Raw genomic sequence first — 20,904 nt, forward strand, 5'->3', positions numbered from 1 at the left:
TTTCATTAAAAAACACTCAACAAACTTCTGAAGAGATGAAGAATTGCATTACCTCTGAAATCACGCCTAGCCTCCTCATTTCTTTTTTCATAAACCAAATTTCTACTCCAAAACTGCAGCCTAAAATGATGACAGCTGAACAGCTGCTAAGTAAACTCTGACGTTGAAATACCTGCATAGAACAAAGGCTTTATGCTTATTGCTTTCAATTAAATAAAACGTAAAATCCAACACATACTCACACTTTGTCAAGGTAAGATGGCCTTTTTTTCCTTGGGGTCAGTAGCACTGTCACAAAGATGGTAATGATAAAAAGAGCAAGGACTGCTCCAATCACAGCCCCTGCTACAGCAACAGAAGAGGTCTGCTTAAATGGCACATCTGCAATGTGATAGCATAGATTACACCTTCAAGAAGTTCACATGCCTTCAATACCCAGATAAACTATTTCAGCATTGCTCTGTTTCTTCCTTCCATGACCAAACAGAAAGCCTTGTCCTGCACTAGCATTCTTGCAATATTGGCTCTGGTCACCCAATTAAAGAAGTGCTTGTAATGAGAGAGCTCATGAATCCTCAGTATCATTTCAAAAATGTCATTAGCTATCTTTAATAAATACTACCTGCATGCATTTTAATTTCAATTTCAGGGGAAGATGAAGTTCCAGCACACACGCTTTGCACTTACAAGAGCAAGTAATTCAAAATGATAGATAACTATGGCTTTATTTGCCATCTTTATTTAGAGCCACTGAAGTCTGCAGAAAGGAAAAAGGGAAACTTAAAATCAGAGGATAAAAGATACACTACCAGGGGCAATGAACACAAAATCACTAATACTGGACTTACAGTTATCAAAACAACCCCTAAAGCCATCTATGATCCCCGGGACTTCACACTTTAAGCCATAAGAAACAGTCATCTTTACAAATGAATTTTAACTGAGCAGGGGAAGGGGAGAAAGAAAGAGAGAAAAATTGTTCTGTTCTTTATATTTTTGTTGGTGGTTGGCTTTTGTTTAGTTGCTTTCTTTAGAAAAGAGTTTGTCCTTTAACCTCAGCATTGTCAAACCTAATGTTCAATAACTCCTATGTAGAGCTAACGCATGTCAATCTGTAAAGGTCAACCACTTTGCTGTACTAGGGATTCAGAAAGTTGAAATCTTGACTACGAAACCTACTAGCATACTTTAAGTCAGTATTACCAATCACAATGTTCCAAACCTCCACCAACAGGCTTATCAAAAAAATTGGTTTTACCCATAAAATATAGGTAGCATACAGAAATATTACTCTGACCTACAGTAATTACTTGATCAGAAATGTAATAGCAAAGAAGCTAAAAATTAACATAGCTCTGTACTTGTAACATCTCTAATGCAGTTTACTTCAGCTATTTCCTCTAAGAAATAATCACACACTGCCTCTCTCCAAATACCACACAACCATCCTCCATGGAATATCTTACCAGATGAAATCTTAAGGTCAAAAACCCTAACACTATGCAGTATGTTTTATCAATTATTAATCATTCTAGTGCTATTTCTTTTGTATGCTGGAGAGCTGGACAAAATCATCATCTTCTCATGCCTCATTTAAAACAAATTAAAACAACAACAAAAAACAAACCCAAACCACCTTAATTCCAATCTGATAAAGGGATTTCTGTCCTCTTGCTGCATATGAAAGACCTGACAGCAATACTCCCCTGCAATTGCTCATGTAAGTATGATTAGGTACCTTGAACAAAACTGAAATAAACATTTTTTGGTGACTTTCTTTAAGGGATAAAGTGATAGATTAACAACTTGCAGGAAGGTAATCCACTCTAGAAGACTAATGTAACACACCACCTTTACAAAACAGCTTTCTTGACATAAGCTCCGTTGGCTATCAGATACCGATCTATACGTGTAAGAAGCACGAGTCAGCAGAAAACTCACTTAACCACTGCATTGGCTTCAGTGTAGTTTACATAAGTGTCCTCCTGCTTAAATAAGAAAGTTGTAGATAACTAATATACCCTGTCAGGTCCAGATTCGTGAAGATGCTTTGCTCTTGTGACTGTACCAGAAGATTTCCTTGACTGTCTCACACTCATTTTCAAAGTCCTTTTTTGCTAAAATGTTGAAGCATCATAAAGTATCACACTTTCATTGAAAGATCAGCCACTGAATCCCATTTTGGATGAGATAACAACAGCCCCCCATTTACTTCTGAACACCAGGAAACATAGCGATATCCCAGTAAGTGTAATAATGTACGGGAACTAAACTGCAATTACTACAGGATTCACTTAACCTAATTACTTTAGGAAAAATATCGTCACAAAAAACCATCAGTCTTCCTAGAAGAACAAAGAAGAAGAAGAAACCCAGCCTCCTATCCCCAGCTAAAAAAGCCAGAGAGCACCACGGTGCCAGCTACACAGCATTTATAGACGAGCTGGTTAGAAATAGATGGGGATAGATCAAGAGCAGAGTTACAGCCATTGTATTTACTTTTATTTGGAAGACTCTTAATCCCAGATAGTGTATCAGCTGTGCCTGAAGTGAAGCTGTTTAGATAGCAACTATCCCTATTTATCACTCTCAAGTTCCATACTTCTGAATATAGTTTCTGAAGACATGTCTTTCATAAGCTTAGGGTCTCCAAGGGGAAACGCTAACAAGTCCCTCTTAAACACTTCAGTTGCTTCTACCCAGCCTCTGGTTTCATTATGCTTTTGCATCTCCAACTTTAAGAGCGCATCTGTCAAACATTTCTGTACACTACCTATGTTCCAGAAGGTAACAAAAAGTTTATTCACACAACAGCCATTTGTACTTACAATCAATTCTTTTTACAACAGTCATAATGTACAAAACATTGCAACACGCGTAAGCCCTATTCCTATTATCAACTCCAACTCCAAAACATTTCAACTTCTTAACCCATAGGAATTAAATATAGATATATATAATTTTTAAAAATTAAAACAAAAAAAATCCACAGAGACAAAAGCAAAATATCCCATGTGGAGAACAGGTTTATGGTTGTTTATTTCTAAGTAACACCATCTTTTAAAGATGAGACATCAAGTATTCTTTATTTGAAGAGAGGTATGATCTCTTTATTCCAGAAATAATTTGGATTGGAACCTTCTGTTAGAAATTTAACTCCTTTCTTTGCGTTTGCCCTCAAACTCCAGATACACACAATATCATTTGCCATTGTTCTTGAGACTTTGGTCAGTCATGTATCAGTACTCCATTAATCCAAACATGAACTTAAGTTGTTTAGGGATGCTTTTCCATTTGATTTTCAAATAAAGCTGTTGTCACTCTTTGTTTAAAGACATGCAGTCATAAGCAATCACAGTGTACTGTCTACAATGCTCAATACAATTATTTTTGTGAAGCTCTAAATGGCCTAAGCTACCGAAGATCATGAGGATAGAAAAGAGCTTCCAGCATGAGTGCTCACAAAGCAGCTGTAATTATACAGCCTATTTTATTTCCAAGGTAGCAGAGATTTGTCCCTTTTCATGCTTCAAATACTAATAGCCTTGTCGGCTTCATTTTCCTCGAGCTAAACCCCTAACAATGGCACTTCGAAGGATGTACTACCCAAATTATTATTTATCATTGGTGTGTAATTCATCTGAAGCTATGTCATCAGAACTAGTTTGGTGAACCTGCTCAAGACAAAGCAGAACTACTTCAGATGTCCTACACAGAATACCTACAGTGTCATTTTAAAGAAGAATGCATCATTCAGTAAGTATCAATTATTTGCAGGGAAAACAAATCCACTGTGGTGCAGACTGCAGAGTTCAGATAAACTCCCGTTTCACAGATTCTATAGTTGCAGCATTAGAGAATGTGTTTTCAACTACATGAAGTAGCAATGCAAGTGTCCACTTCCCTACTAATCATCTGAAATTCTAGTTACCCTCTTCAAAGTAAGCATTGTAACTTATTCGGAAGCAGCGTAAAACCACTGTTTTAACTTCTGGTCAATAAAAATTCTAGCAACCGCTTATTGGCACCTGGGTAAATAAGCAAATTCACAATAGCCTCCAGCTCCAAAATCTATTAGACTTTTCTTCTTAGTTGTGTCCAGTTCTTGGGCTTGCAAATTCACTGGTAAGATTCCCACAAAGCCTCAGAAAAAGGTCTCTACAATTGTACCCTGGGTACTTGCAAAGAGTCTTGTATTCATGAATGACTTTTGACATCCTGCCAATTACAGGCCTAACAAAATACCTTACTGTATGTATATGCACAGACACTAGCATAAGCTTTAGAAATCAAAGACTATAAAAAAATAATTCGTCATCTTATTCAAAGAGTAGCCTTTGACCTGTTTACACAGTTACTCCTCAAATTTCTGTTCCTAAGTTTCAGTGCAATGACTTCTTTTAAGTACATAGTTACAAGAAGGCTCATTAAAATGCTAAGAGGTATTCATTTTTGTGCACAAAAAAAAAACCCTAAAAATAAAGCTTTGACTCTGCTGTAACTCATTTTAATTGGTAACGTATGTGCTATACAGAAGCATTAAGTTTACCATGGATGGTATCTAAATTGGAGTAATCCACTTCATCTGTGAAGCAAAACCCCCAGAAGATTATATCTGATCACTGCCTTAGGTAAACTTCTTTTTTTAAATCAGAGAGCCAAGACAGCCATTTTTTTATTCTTAAACAATGTGGATGGCAACTTTAATTTAGCCTTTTTTACCTCTGACATAGACCAATATAAGCACTCTGCATTAAAACTCAAACAGTAGTACAGCATCGGGAAAGAAAGCAGCTCAAATACATTTTCCCCAGATTCAGTATTCCCATTGTGTCAAGTCACAATATAAAAATGTTTGGGAAAAAAGAAAAACCAACCCAGTTTCAAAAAGTTTATTCTTCCTCTTGTTAAGTATAAACAATCTGAAAGCGATCACCCAATGAAATGAACTGTAGGTACACGTTTTAGTTTGCAGTTGTTACTACACATACCACTCCCTCCGAGATATTACCGAGCCATCTATGTGAGAAACAAAGTCTTCTTCATTGTCATCGTAACATTCACCACCCATATACTTCATTCCCAATGTTCCACCTTCATAGTAATCCATTGGTCTTTCATAACGTTCCTGGTACCTGTTAATATTGTCTATATTGTTCCACTCTGGTTTTTCAGGGTCTTCTAAATAATCTTTAGATATTAAGCTGTTCATTGGATGCTTTATTTCTTTTTTTATACTGTCAGGGTAAGAATCCACATCATCTGACTGAAGAACATCTATTTGAGACTCTTTCTGCATATCTGATGGTGGAATGTAGTTCTTAGCAAAGTAGTCACCACGGAACGTCCGTCTTCTCCTATAGCAGACAATTCCAACCAGAACACTGACAAGTATGAGGAAGAGCGCCCCACCCACCGCACTACCGATGACAGTACCCCAAGTGTCTTCCTGCATGGCTGGCAAGGTTGATGTTGGGAAATCTATTATTCTAGGCTCTGTTGCTAAACCTGTGATGCCATCAGTCGAAGGATGCCAGGGAACCGTGGGCAGTCGAGTGGTAGTAGTAGGAGGATCTAATGGAAAGAGCAAAGAAGTAGACAAGACACAGAAAAGGCACAGAATGTCAATGCAAGCTAAATCAGTTAAGGGTTTATAAGAAAGCAGTTGATGGGTATGTTCTACAGGAATAGTTTTTCATTCTCAAGTTCACAGCTCTACCAGAAGTCTTACACTTGCCAGAAGATTGTGGGTTTGAGCTATGCTGCAGCAAAATAGGATGTACAGGGAGATAAGAGATTATCTTTAATTAGACATCTTGTCCTCCTCGAAGTAAGGAGATGCAGCTTTTCTTCTCAGATGTTGACTGTAGTTTATTATTTACCTCGCCCATGGAACAAAGCTGTCTGTTAGGAAAAATCCAAGCGGTTCTTTACCTTTCCAGCCAGCAGTTAGGAATACTGAATCAAAATAATTTATTATGCCACAGGGTCAATTATTCCCACTTCAGAAATTGCTCAGGGCTCTGAGAGTAAGAATGAAAAACTATGAGTTTTGTGCTCAGTCAGCAGTACATGAACTACTGATTTTTAAGCTATTCTCTCCAAAAACACTTGTTGCATTAATACAACTTACTCAGCTTCACCTGGGGATTAGTGAAAGAAGCATAGTTAAAATGGCATGTATTAATGTCAAAGTAACATTTATGTTGAGCAAAGAGCTTTTGAGATTTAAAAATGAAAACCACTGAAACATTAGAAATCAATTTTTTTTCTATGCATTCCTCCTAAAAGCAATTTAATCTCTCCTGCACAAATAAGTTTCCATATTAATTCGTCAATATAAAACATCAACTGATTTCATGTCAGGTTATGCACGTAAACAAGAGACTGCCAGCTACCAAGCTTCTCCAGCACTCAGCTTTTTCCTTTGCTCTTTAGGGTCTACTGGATATGTATGCATCTGTACTGAAGACAAGATTGAAACCAAGGGCTGAAGACACAGAAAGCCTCCCGAGATTATACCAGTCAATCACAGTGTGTTACATGCAACTCCAGTTTCTACTTCTGTGCTGCACTCAAACAGGCTTTTTTGCCTTGCCCAATGTAATTTTAAAATCAGTAGAACAAACACTAAACATGTTGTTATAGCTTGAATCTTTTAGAGAGAACATTACATGGAGAGCCAAGTAGCTCATTATGTCTTATTATTTAGTTACATGCCCGTAAGCAAGATTCATGGAACTACTACTACCGTACTGCAGAGGCACTCTAGATTTACCACCACTAAAAGTAAAACAGAACTGGAGGTAGGTCAAGTTTCCAGTTATTGGACAAATCCCAACATTAAAGATTCATAAATGCGATTTTTAATCTTACTCAGAGACAGACAAACAATTCTCTCACAACAGATGGAATTGCTGCGATGGTCATGATCACTACAGATCAGACTGCACTTCACTGCTGAACACAACATTTTAGGCTTGACATAAGTAAAGTTTTACGCAGATTTTTGAAGCACGTAATTATATTACTTGACTATGTAAAAGTGGTGATTTGTTAGGGAGCTATACATAAATGAAATTAATTTGACAGAAGACAGAAAACTGAACAAGGAGGATGCACTACCAAAATGAACAAGAGGAATTCAGATTATGATTTTAGTAAAAACTGATTTAAAGTGAGTTTAATAATTTAACGAAGAAGTACAGATTAAGGAATCCAAGTTTACCAGGGTTCCCATGTCCCACAAATCCATTAGGTCAAGAAGTTAAACTCAATACCCTTTTCCTTGAAAATGCATTTGCTTTAGATAGGATTTGTTAGCTTAAGATACAATTTCAGGGAGCACCAGCAATATTTTCTTCCAGGCCATATATACACTTAGGTTTTTTTAAACCTACTTTGTAATTGTCCATCTATTTCCCTCTGATATTAGGTCTTAAGTCCTATCCTCCATATCCACAGTATAAAACAACCATTCACAAGTATGCACTATTTGCATCCTGGCAAGTTTAACAAACACATATGTGAAAAACACAGTGGCAATTACACTCTTATTAATATACTTAATACATCGGTGTTTTACAGAAAGCTTTTCCTTCAAAACTTGCTCCTTCCACCAATTGTCAGGCTGTCCAGCTGCATTATCTACAAGCACTAATGAACATTGCTCAAATCCATTGCAAATGTAGTATCAGTGTTGCATATATATATATATTCCTGTACCATGAATACTTCTACCACCTATTTTTGTCAGTACTTCTTATTCTTGGAAGAGTGACCAAACCAAAACTGCCCCTCCTTGTTTATACAGCCAATTACAACCCAACTCATGTGAAGTTAGCTTCTGAACTTTCTCAATGGAGTCAATTTGTTGTGGTGCTGGCATTTGGTTCCTTTATTTTAGTGTTTGGTGGTGTCCTTCCCCCCCCCATCTTTTAACTCCCTGCACCAAGCAAGTTTCCCAAACAGAAAACATCAAGACCTGAAGAGGCAGAGTTCCTTACCTCTACTCCATGACATTTTGCTTGCAAATCACATCTCAATTATTACCTCCAAACTATGGAAATGCCACTCTTGTCTGTTCAACAAACTATTTATAACATTTCACATCATCACCAATACGTGAATTCTGAACATTCTGCACAAAATATCAGGCACATCATTTCGATATTAAGTTGCTCAAAAACCTCAGTTTCCAACTATTTTCTTCACCTTTCTTCTTATGATATAGTGCTTAACAGCTGTCATCTTTTTCACTAATATAGTTTTGTGCTGCTGCACAAACCAGAACAACACACTGAAGTACCCATGCAGGCCAAGGAGCCTAAAGTGGCAGAAATGCTGAAAAAATCTGACTTTAGGTTAAAAGCTTCTTGATTTCCATTTCTGTCCCTTACCATGCTCAAATCCTTATTACATATACCCTGTAGTAATGATGAGAGCAAGTGAAGACCCACAACAATTTTTATCTGCTATTACATGGCTACCAACCTCATTTAAATAGGAATAGGAGACACAGCCAAAGAAAGCAAAGACCTATTTGCTGGTATGAAAGAGTAAACCCATCAGTTCCCTCCATATATAAAGAGATGATGAGTTTGTTGCAAAGCCCATTATAGTTTTCTACCAAGAGAAGCAAGATTTGCTCTTTACTTCACATGAACCTCTAATTTCTTCTCAAACAAAGCACTTAAGCAATAGAAGGAAAACTTCAACTTATTTAACTTAAGGAAAACTTATTTTCCACACTCCCCATGAAAGCCGGTACCTTTCAACAGCTTCAGTCTGGTATTTTTACTTTTTCCTTAAATGACTATTTTCAGTGCAGTTATCCAGTTCTTGCAATACAAACAGTTTATCTTGGGCAGATGAGTTTCTACAATGAAGTTTAGTAGAGATACCTGACCACATGATGTGTCTCATGTCCCCAGGCACTACATCTATCCGCCTCGATCTCCCTGCAGTATAACCTCATTCATATATCCAGGACCCATCTTCGCATCCATGGGAATTCAATGCCAACAAGAAGCCATGCGTCAGAAAGACAAATGGGCAAGGAGATGGATGGATCATCCCTAGAACCAGACCACTAGCTTCAAAATTTTAGGTTAAGTCCTGTTTTAGTATCAAGAAGCACACACCATTGTAAAAATCCACTAGAGAATACAGTATTTTTACATTACAAACCATTTTTCATTTAGCTTGCTAGGAATTATTTCAGGGATAACGTGACCAGCTCTGCAATACGGATGAAAAATCAATACTGTCACACATCTCTTTTGGGTAAAATCTGTCACAAAAGCATTACAGAAGGAGAAGAAACAAGAGGTTTGGAAGGGAAGGAGCATTGGCAAGGTACGTATTAATACTGTCAAAGTCTAGCATGGCTTCTGAAACCATACAAACTCTAGCTCTTCCCATTTTAACAAACAAAACGAAGCCACACAATTTCAGATGCAGACTTCAAGCCCCACATCCCTTCCTCTGCCTTCTACAAGACAAGGACCTACTATCAATTACATATAACCCAAAAGTGAGTTGGCTTTGCAGTACTTATTTTAGTAAGTAAAAGGCATCTGCCTGCATATGCATGACATGTAGATATGTCCCTGTGCAAATATAGCTCTACTTCTTAACCTGCCAGCTCAGGTCCAGTTCTGGCACTCCCTAAAAACAGCTAAGTTTTGCTATTTGCAATGAAGCAGCAAAACAAAGTTGCTGAGCAACTGAAAAGCAGCACACAAACAGTATCCACCAGTCCATGCCAAAGATCAGCTACTGCACCATAACTATTTCTGCAGTGAGTTACCTTGCATTTCCCACAGAACATAAGCCATCACCAGAGCTCGAATAGCATGTATGGCTATTCTGCTTTTTCAAGAACTTGATTCATTTTAGGAAGCATCATATATGATTCCACTGTTAGTTCATTTAAGTCTGTTAGTCAACAACGTAACTCAAATGATAGCCTCATATTATCATGCATGACAGTCATAAAAAGCATGAGTTACATGCTCTTCTAGCAGCAGATCATATTCATAGAACTGACAACTTGAGAAGTGGTGGACTTGAAAAAACATATTAGGATATAATATTATATAAGGATATATCCTTATATTAGGATAGTTGGGATAGCGCTGAGAACAGAGCTATAAACTGTAGCGTTACTTTCTGAGTAAGTGTATTTAAATGTTATGTTCCAGGAAATTTTCAACTTATTTCATGATGTTATCATATTAATTTTTACTTCTTGATACTTCTTACCACACGACAGCCTTTTTGAATGTTTTGTGACTCTTACACAGCCATGAATTCTCCAGAAAGGAAGCATTAGAACCAAGCACCCAAAAGCAACTTATAGAATCATAGAATAGTTAGGGTTGGAAAGGACCTTAAGATAGTCCAGTTCCAACCCCCCTGCCATGGGCAGGGACACCTCTCACTAAACCATATGACTTTCTTATTAATTTGCAGCACGTAACAGTCTTAATTGCAGGAATTTTACATGATTGGTTACAAATAATTCCACTGTCTCAAACTATTTAGAAGTTCCCAGTTAACTAGCTCATTAAGTAGTCAGTTAATTATAACTAATGAGTTTTCCACAATGGCTTGCAGTGTAGTTATGTCAGTCTGACTGAAATGCCATCTTCTGTTTCTAAAGATGCAAATAAACCTATCGAATGTGAGTTCTGACAGATGTGGCTCCAGACATCCTGAACTTTCAGTTTTAGTCTTAAGTCTTCATTCTCATTTCAGCTCTCAAGTGCTCATATTTAGCTTAAGCTCTTACAAAGAAGTCACATGTTTGTATCCTGTAACTGGCCAACACATACTCTTAACAATTCACATTGTGGAATAACTGATGTAAAGAACTTACTGAAGAGCAGCAATACCATACAGCAGAATGAAGTTTTACTTGCCATGTTTTTTATCCTCCTTAAGAAATGATAATATATTAGCACTTACTGATCAAGCTAGGTATCAGCTAATTTAGCTAATCCATTATGAAATCCAGAGAGCTACTTCACACTTGTGCAGCACTATTCAAATATATCCTAAGTCACGGCCGTTCTTTCACAAAGAAGGTGTCACAGTAACACATTAATTACACTGTGTTAATAGACATGTGGATGTTTTCCAGCAGCAGTGGTGCCAAACAGACACACAGATTTGACATTTTACACCAAGTAAACCAGCATGCCATCTGCATGAGATACTGAATTTTATGCTTAAATATAGATATCTGCATCCCAAGAAAAGGAGACAATGAGTAACTGGAGCACGATACACACGTTGAGAAAACAGCCATAATAAATAAGCAATAAGCAAATAACCTCCTTAGTGCAGAGCCTCTGACTTTTTCTAACTGTAGCTGCTCCCCTCCCACTAACATCTGTGTTTGCAATTTATTACAGACAAGTTACTGTTTATCCAGGTCAGCATGCATTGCCAAACACAGGTTAACCCTGGGAAAAAAACCCACAAAATTCACATACCAAGAGAAAGCAGTAATCTTTGAAACACTATGGGAACTACCTCAACCTTCAGGATTTCCACTGTTGTGTTGCTGCTATGGAAGAGTCAGTTTAATCCCAAATTTTACTACACCTCCAATCCATTTTTTCAATAGCTTTTCGTGCAACTTAAAGGCATAAATATTTTATACACCAACTGGCTCTTCAGTTTGCTGTTTCAGCCACTGGCCAAAACAATTCCAAGTTAACATAGTGTCTTTGCTAGAAAGTAAGACTTACCTAATATGTAGATGGTCTTCTGATCGCTTCTTTGACCAAGGGCATTAGTCACCTTACAGATGTAAGTCCCACTGTAGTTGTAAGTCAATGGGCTGATGAACTGCAGAGTATTGTTAACAGTTAGCAATCCCTCAGGCCACTGTCCATCCAACCTAAAACACAACAGTTATATTCAGTCATAAAGATTCCCAGTTGAAAGTTTAACTAGTTTAAAGTATTTGCAGTAGCCTAGAGAGTGAACTTTTTGCTCTGCTCCAGCAGTCAGTGGCCTTTCATTGGATATTCTCAGTGTCCACCTGAACATACGGCATCACATTTGTGCCAAATCCTTTCAGCGTCAAATCTGCTGATAACAGCAAAAATACAAAGTCTACAAATGAGCACTACTGCAGTTCAGAAACCAGTATCTCAAAGAACTTGGACAACCCAACTCAAGCTCTAGAAGTAACGGTCAAACTAAGCAGTACTTAGACTGTGCTGTCAATTATATGCCTGCTCTTTTGCATCCAGTTTAGCTTTCACAATGAATAGGCAGGGAGAACTGTTCCTCATGTAGGCATTAGATGTGCCAACCAGGAATGAGGCCCTTGCTTGGACCTGCTACTCACAAGTAAAGAAAACTTACTTTGTAGTATCTGGGCTAGTGATAACCCTGACTATGGTGATCACAATGCTGTGGAGTTTGGGAGCCAGCTGGATAGTACCAAGGTGAAGATTTTAGAAGAGCTAACTTCAGCTCACTCCTACCTCAAAAGAGAGGCGGGGGTCCTGGTAGACAGCAAGCTCGATATGAGTGAACAAGGAGACACATGGAAAAGACAAGGGCTAATGGGTACTACTGGGGACATTCCAGTTGGACACAAGGGGAACATTTTTCACAGTGAGAAGATCCAACCACTGGAACAGTTCCTCTCTAGGGAAACAGTGGTTTCACCCAGGTTAGATACTTTTAAGGTTCATCTGTACAGGGCGCTGGGTAATCTTGTCTAGACTGTTTTTGCAAATAAGAAAGAGGTTAGACCAGATGACTCTTGAGGTACCCTTCCAACCTGCTATTCCACAACCCTTCTACAACTTCTGTCTGTATACGCTTAATTTACAGGACACTGACCACGATTTCTAAGCCTAAATTCAAGCAGTTTCTTCCCTCTCAACCTGCCTTTTCTCAGTCCCCATAATTTCTCACCTATATTATATCAGCGAAACCAAATCTGGTCATATATTTGATGCTTGATCATGTACTTGGGGAAGTCTAATTTTCCTATAGCATTCTGCATGTGATTGCAGTAACAACTGCATTAACAGAGAAAGGGGATGGGCTAAGGCATTGGAACTATTTTAACAGACCTGCCAACTGCCCATTAAACACCTATGTAATTTCATGCCACTGCATCCCATTTTGCTTTTATTTAAGTATCTATTAACAGCTAGGAATTATTATGTGTAGAGATCTCTCATCACATGGATTTTGAGCTAAGGACAGAATGGGGATGGCCACCTACTGTAGCACATAGGTAAAGCTTACTAAACCTACTTTAGCACAGCCATGCCATTCTGACTAGAGGTAACTGCAATGATTTAAGATTTCAGTGGCTGCTTTTATGATGGAGCCAGTTGTTTGGTTTTCCTGGGAAATTACCATTAAGCAATCCCATATTTATCAATACAATGTTTTTAAACTGTATTGCCACTACCGGTCCCATATGCTAAACTGAGAAGGTAGAGAACTTAATTTACAGCTTCACATCAGTAAATATTCCTGTGATTTTTATCAACAGAAAGACCGCAACATAGCTTAACTGTCCTTAGGAAAGTTATTTCTTGTGTTTCTACATGCAACACATCAATTTAAAATAGCTGGGTTTATTTCATTTTTTTTTTCTTCTTCACGGGACAGATTCTGATCTAAGCCTGCTTTTATTGTCTTCTTCTGTCTCTTGCCCAAATTGCATCCATGGCTGCAGAAGCAAAGCAGTAAATTTAAGAGTAGGACCCCCTCAATCCATATATGCATGAAATGCAGCTCTTATTCAAGTTAGTTTCCTAAACCTCGCTTCCATCACTATGCAAAGCAATGCATTTATCTGCCTTGGTAACAGCTTGAGCGGTTTCAAAAGACATGACAGTACTATAATTCAGTAAGCAGTATTTGCCATCTCAACTGTAATTTCCAGATTTTAAAACACAGATACAAGTAAGTCTATTGAAGTGTTTACAATCTACTTTAATAATTAAAAATAATTAATAATAGCTGGATTCCCACTAGATTTATTGGGTGCTGCACTCTATACTGCAAGAAGAGCATTTTATTAAGTAGCTACAGAAGACTTCATACTGACAGTAACAACAAACTGTTCAGGCTTGTATATTTACAAGATACCCACTCACCCATTTCCATACATACACATCTTGCATCCTTTTAAAAGGCTGGATAACACCACTACAACCCAATACAAGTCATATACAACCCAATACAAGTCATATACAACCCAATACAAGTCATATACAACCCAATACAAGTCATATACAACCCAATACAAGTCATATACAACCCAATACAAGTCATATACAACCCAATACAAGTCATATACAACCCAATACAAGTCATATACAACCCAATACAAGTCATATACAACCCAATACAAGTCATATACTTTTTGATTTCAAAACAGGTGTTTAAGCTAAAAGATTGTATCACTTCAATCATGTGCCAAGCCCCTTTTTATAAATACTTACCTGGTCCACATAAATTCCATAGGTAATGGATTTGCATCAGCATTACATCTGAGCTGAACGTTCTCTCTTCCAATGAACCAGTTTCCATCATAGCCAGTTACTGAAACTTCTGGGGCATCTGACAAAATAAAAGGTTTAACCTATCAACAATCACAACGTTTTGGTTAAACATGAACTGGGTGTTACGCTCAGCTCAGTGGAGCAGAAGATGGTTGGTCATTTTGCTGGTTGGGGCTTATTTTTTGTGGTGGTGTTGCGGTCTTTTTGTTCTTGTTGGTTGTTTTCGGGGTTTTCTTTAGTTTGTTTTTTAATCTGAAAGCCAACAACAAAACACCAACACTGTTCCAAACTCCAGTACAATATGCAGCAGTGGAACAGATAGGGAACCATAAGCTGTTTCAATCTGTGCAACTGTCCCAACTGTGTTTTCCACAAACATAAAACACTTTGGGGAAGTGAGAGGACTTCAGAAGAATCAGTTTAATGTGGGTTTTGTTTGGACATGAGGAGTGGTAATTTAGAGCTACTTCTCCCTAACAAGATGCAGCCAATGATCAGAGTCAGCATTTTGAGAAAGCAGGTAATCAGGAAATCAAAGAGTTCACAGATGCCAGTTAAAAAGGTTAACAGTCACCCACTGGCATCATAATGTAGAATTATGTTATGGCCCTAAAAAGCAAGGAAGCCACTTTGGATAAGCCTGAGAGACCTAGCTGAAATATTCCATGACTCAGAACCCAGAGAACAGAACTACCAGAGTGATTTAGTATAATCTCCTAGGCAGAGATAGAGTAGTTGTAAAATCTGTAAGGATAAGAGAGGGACTGAAGGAAGACTGTAGAACAAAGACATATAATCTCTGCTTCTTGCTGCTTTGCTGCTGACTATACAACTGTCAGAAGTTCTGAAACATGCCTTAGCACTCAGTTCCAAGTAAGTTTAAGATCAACTTACCCCCTCATTTCACTTTAAACATGGAACTTGATTCTCTTACGCAGTTTGAGACAACAATGGGAACAAACAATCTTTGCTTCTGTTTCTGTATCAACGGCACATCAACCCACAACTTCATTTCAACACTGACTACTCAATCAGCACTACTCACTATTTTATGCCCAAGTAAGTGATGATTTAACAAAGAGAAAAAACCCGAACGCACACGATATTCTAGTCAAACCAAAATAGCAAAGTTAATTCTTTTCCAGCCACTACATTTCTTCTAATTGAAATGACAGACTTCTGTGAGTTGAGGATTTTAAAGCAGCACACAGCTGAGACCAGAGACCAAGAAGGAAGAATTTATTAATAGGTCATTTTGGTCACATACGCATTGTCTAACAAAAACCAGATCAATGGCTTAAAGCTTATTTATCTTAACTGGTTTTAGTTATGCAGCATTGTAAGCCACCTAACTTTGTATTCATGCGTTTTAAAGCCACAAATTTGTTAAACAAGCCTGGCACAGGTTTCAGTTACATAAGCAATCTAAAGCTGAACAACAAGTGTTAGGACATTATACATAATGTTCATGTTTCCTAATGCAAATTAGAGTGGAAAAAACCTTAGCAATTTGAAAATTTACTGATCCCCATAAGACCTACTCTCAACTTACCGCAAACATCAATCTTCATTAGTACTGCTCAAACCATAATGCATTATGAGCAGTTTACAGGTAACTTAGTTTGTTATTTTGTCTGTAATCTTTTCAGTGTTAAACATAACTGTGAATTCTGTTTACCCTTCTGCCAATATCCAAATTAAACAGTAGAAACAATGGTATTCCAGCTTTGTGCCTACCTTTTTAGCTACTTTTTAATAGACATCCTAGGTTTCTACTCCTACCTGACCTACCCCTTATGACCTGTCTTCCTACACAGCTTAATTTTCCTTTTTCCTTCCTTATACTAAATGCTCATCTTCTTCTGTGGAAGGCATACAGCAATCAAGAGGGTGGTTACAGGATATATACTAAGCAGTAATTACCTCAGAGAATACTTACATTGTATGTCCAACACTTGTGGGTATCTTATCTCCTTTTCCAAAGCAGGGTGCCTCACAACACAAGTTATACGTCTTCCTCTCGCAAACCGTGTAGGGACAATCATGTACTGACTGACAACTGTCACAGTTTCATTTGGAAACAAAGTGGAGCTGGATTCCATGTCACCAAGACCTCCTTCCCAGTCAATCTCTGCAGCAGGTTTCCCAGTGGCTGCTGTACAAGTGGCTGCTACTGTCCTATTTGCACCATCTATTAGAGGGTTTGGTCCTTTCGTTAAGCTCACAACAGGTTCAACTAGGGAGGGGAAAAACAGTAAGTTTAAACAAGACTCCACATCTTACATAAAACAAATCCATTTTCAGAAGTCCACTCTAATCAGACATCCTAGAAATAAGATTACATCATATACCAGAGATAACTCTAGAAAGCTTTGGCCTTCTGGTACAGTTCACCTTTGTCCACATTAAAGTTTCATGCTGCTCATTCACTACACTTAATGCACTGACAGCATTACACTTTAAGTATTAATCTATACTACTAGGTTTGGGTCATTTCAAAGTTAAAACACTGAAACGAGGAACACCTGCCATTAAGAATTTAAGCTCCTGCTGATCAGTACAACAATATAAATTGATTCCATGCTGAAAAGGACATTTAACCTCTACCAAAATATTATATATACACATATATAAAATCAAATACGTACAAATAAGCATACAGATTAGACACACATCATAACATTTGTATGGTTTTGATATACAAATAATTTTGCTATATATACATATAATCCTGTCTCTCTATATATATTCTTGTAAATGAATCCCTAGAGAAGCAAGAAATTTTAACTTAATAATATGTCCAAGACTCAAGAGGAGGATCTGACCCCCCTGTAAATCCATTGCTCACCCTTGTAAATTCTGAGGGCTTAGAGAACACAGTTACTTCTCAAATGAAGTTGGATTCCTGATGTACAAGCCTGCTGTTGAGGGCCACAGAATGAAAAGCTTTTTTAAATGAAGATTCCTGCTTAAATAAGAAATCTGTTTCAGCCCTGTGCAAGCCATCTACCAGTTGCAGCCTAAGTCAGAAATACCCTGTGGTGCTCCAGATACAAACCAAGGATGGCCCATTTCTATAATCAGTATCAGAAGATACGTGCTCCCCAGTAGCGTACCACCCTATTACATGATCCTTGCCTTTCAAAGCAATAAGGCTGAATCCTCTGAAATGAAATCATCACTACAAACTACAATGCTTTAGAGTCCACCTCGGTGGACGAGCCCTCACCAATTACAAATCACACAACCCCTGCAATTTCTGTGGCTTTCAGTAGCATATATGTAAGGAGAAATGTAGTTGATGGATTTTTTCCCCAAGAAGCTGAAATCTCGAAATGCAGTAGAGTTCACAGTACCTGGGAAGGTAATTCAACCACCTATACTTTCAAGAGGTAACTGGGTAGCAAATACCTTCAGCTTGAGTGAATTCAGTGCCAGAATCAGTTTTTGGTTGTTTTCTGCTCAGTCTCTGATCATTGCTCACATCTGAGTAAAGCATTTATTATTTGCTCACTCAAAGGAAAGGCAACTCCTACATGAATAACCTTACAAAAATCAGCGTTTTCTCTTCTACGCCTGGAAGCGCTTAAAGAATATACCTCATTACCAAACTGAAGGTTGCTTGAACAGATCCCGAGTGTGGATTATTTTCTGCTTTGTTTCCCTGAACCCCTACCCTCTGTAATGCGTTAGTGACCTTACTGCAAATCCACCAACAGCAGGGCTTTCCTACAGACTTCTACACTTATTCTTCTAGATACAAAACATCTCTAACAGAGCTTCCTTGAATATTCTATTCCCTGCTAGCAACAACTAAACCTTTCTGCAATGACCTTCAATATTTAATCTGATGTACATATCCGTTCTATCAATTGAAAAAAGCCTTTATAACCTACTGTGAAGAATTTGATATTACATAGTAATTTGACCCACAATTTGTTTTCCCTGATTAAATACAAACACTACTGCCTTGCTCCCTTCAAATCACTAGTAACCTTTTCAATAGCTTCTGCAGTATTACAAGATGCACAAGTATGCACGCCAATTCATGTTGTTTTACAGGCGCAATGACACGATTTTTCACGGCATCTCCCTGCACCCAAGACCTCCATCACAGTGAAATCAGTTAAGAACAGCAGCTTTCACTACTTTTTCAAGCCAGAACTTATAAACCCAAATCACGTCACTGGAAATAAAGTCTCATTTGCCTTACTGCTTTAATTAAAAATTAACAAGCAAACAGAAAAGCCCAACGGAAGTATACTATTCCAGAATTTTTCCTTTACCCCTCTGCAAAGGGATGTATAAGGTAGCAAGTCTTAACTAAGGCAGCAGAGATCTTCAGATGCAAAGCAGAACACTTGGTTTGCTGCTTCACTTACCACACTTGAAGACATGCTCTTTTAAAGCATTAAGTAACAGTAGCCTGAGAACAGAATATAAACTCATTTAAAAGCCTAATTTTTCCCAAGATAATTTTCTTCTGAAAGTTTACTTTTCTTCACTATTAGGAAAAATTCCTCCCCTTTGCCTTCTCAAGTGGTATCTGAAATTTGTGAGATTGGCCACTTTCAGTTGTATAATTCCTCGTTTTATGCTTGTCAGAAAGACACAAACCTGAACTATTCAAAACTACTCCATTTCATAAGAAACTTATTCCCAGTCCAATGTGGTTTGGTGCTTCAGTTTTATACTCCAGAAACGGGTGGGCTTCTGCTGTCACATTCCCATAAATTATGACTCTTAGGCTATGCACCCACTATAAGATAACCAAATAGCCACATACTAAAAAGTGAAAATCAGCTGCTATTATCATTCTTCTTTCTATAGTCTATCCAGTGCTACTTTATCCCAACTACTGAAGCAAAACCAGCAAAACCCCAGCTACTCATTTCTACAGTCTAGAGGTTTCACTCATTGATTAAGACAAGTATCTAGAGAATGAACCCCTTATTACAAGGGGCCACTGGCATCTCACTTCTCACAATGGCAAAGTTTTACTTTCTCAACCTGGAAAAAAGATAACTCAAAGAATGGGGTTTGGAGGTTTGGTGGACTTTTGGCTGGTCTTTCTTTTATTCTCCCCAAAATTGTAACTTCAGTTGCTGTACAGACCTCCCTAGATCACAGTGATGGTGGTAGGGGACACATGAAGAAGCTTGGGAAAGCATTAAAGAACCTGCTTCATCACCAGTAGAAACATTATGCTCTATTTTGATCAAATGGCAAAGATGTTGGGATCAATGCTTAGCTTGAGAAAGGAAGCCACTCAGTCCCACAAAGATTCAGACCTGCTACCACAATATAAGAGCTCAAAAGGCAGCACTGGTTTCCCCCATCCCCTTTAAATAATCAGAGTAGATAAAGTGTGTGCATTCAGTCTGCATGTCAAAGGGTCACCGCACACTGGTCATCCTACCCATATATCTTATTATAGCATGAATAAGACTTGAGTTACAAGCAGTAGATGTACAGTTACCCAGGAAGCCTCAACTAAGGCACATCCGTGCTAGCCCTTTTACTGATTCATGACCAATACCTAAATTAACCCTACTTACACTAGATTCACCTTACATTCACATGGACAGATCTCTTGTTGCTCAAGTCCTTGTACTTCTCTATAGAAAAAGAAAATAACAAAGCATCAAGAAAAACAAGAGCTTTAAATCCTATTGCTTTAACTTACCAGGCCTCAAAGTTTCTCTGTGGTTTTAAATACTCCATAAACCTTTTTCAACTGCCTGTTAGGTTTAGAACTAATTTTCTTCTGCCATTGTACACAGGAGGTCTGGATGAAACTGGCAGGATTACAACGCAAACAGTATTATTTCCACTTACCATTAAATTCACTAATTCCTTGGCAACAGCATGACACTGGGAATTGTCAGTCCCTTCTACATCACAACTGACATTTATTTGACTAACTTCTTTCCAAAACAGTATTTCTACTTGGTTTCTTTTCCCCCTCTAATCCAGCAGCCTTATATTTCTGCATAACTTCTCCAGCCCACTAATACTTTATTATGGACTTTGGTTTGTTTGTTTTCTTTTATAAGACCAGTCAGTTCACTAATTTGTTATCTACTTGATATCTTGGCCCCGAGTATTGTATTGCACATAAAAGTGTACATTTACTCAACTAGCATTTTTTAAACATCATTACTTTATCAGAACAGAGAGTAAGTTTTTTCTACACTGACTTTCACCTTTAATTCTTTATTGTAAGACTTTCTACCTTAGGGTGCCTAAGATCTACTCATGGTGATGGACCTACACCTTTGACATTCTTATCTCTGCAGCTCATTCTTCAGTTGTAGCACTGCTGAGAGCCAGTCTGCAGAGGAAAAAG

At 37.9% G+C, this 20,904-nt stretch overlaps 1 protein-coding gene across 4 annotated transcripts in view; it reads right to left on the minus strand.

The window, feature by feature from the left end:
* The window catches only part of NECTIN3 (nectin cell adhesion molecule 3), a 62,216-nt gene that overhangs the window by 11,814 nt on the left and 29,498 nt on the right, over window positions 1-20,904 (minus strand). For 2 of the 4 annotated variants that reach the window (XM_061454372.1, XM_061454374.1), the window contains exons 3-7: window positions 16,495-16,791; window positions 14,496-14,613; window positions 11,760-11,911; window positions 5,437-5,574; window positions 243-381 (exon numbers count right to left, since the gene is read on the minus strand). In XM_061454372.1, the coding sequence (XP_061310356.1) occupies window positions 243-381; window positions 5,437-5,574; window positions 11,760-11,911; window positions 14,496-14,613; window positions 16,495-16,791 (844 nt within the window). Of the gene's footprint in view, window positions 1-242; window positions 382-2,778; window positions 5,575-11,759; window positions 11,912-14,495; window positions 14,614-16,494; window positions 16,792-20,904 lie in introns of those variants that run through there. The other 2 variants (XM_061454375.1, XM_061454373.1) reach the window with 2 other exon arrangements.

This window comes from Pezoporus flaviventris, unplaced genomic scaffold (assembly GCF_033815535.1).
Source record: "Pezoporus flaviventris isolate CSIRO_AGI_PZ_B2104156 unplaced genomic scaffold, CSIRO_AGI_Pfla_v1 ptg000015l, whole genome shotgun sequence".
Classification (NCBI taxonomy): domain Eukaryota; kingdom Metazoa; phylum Chordata; class Aves; order Psittaciformes; family Psittacidae; genus Pezoporus; species Pezoporus flaviventris.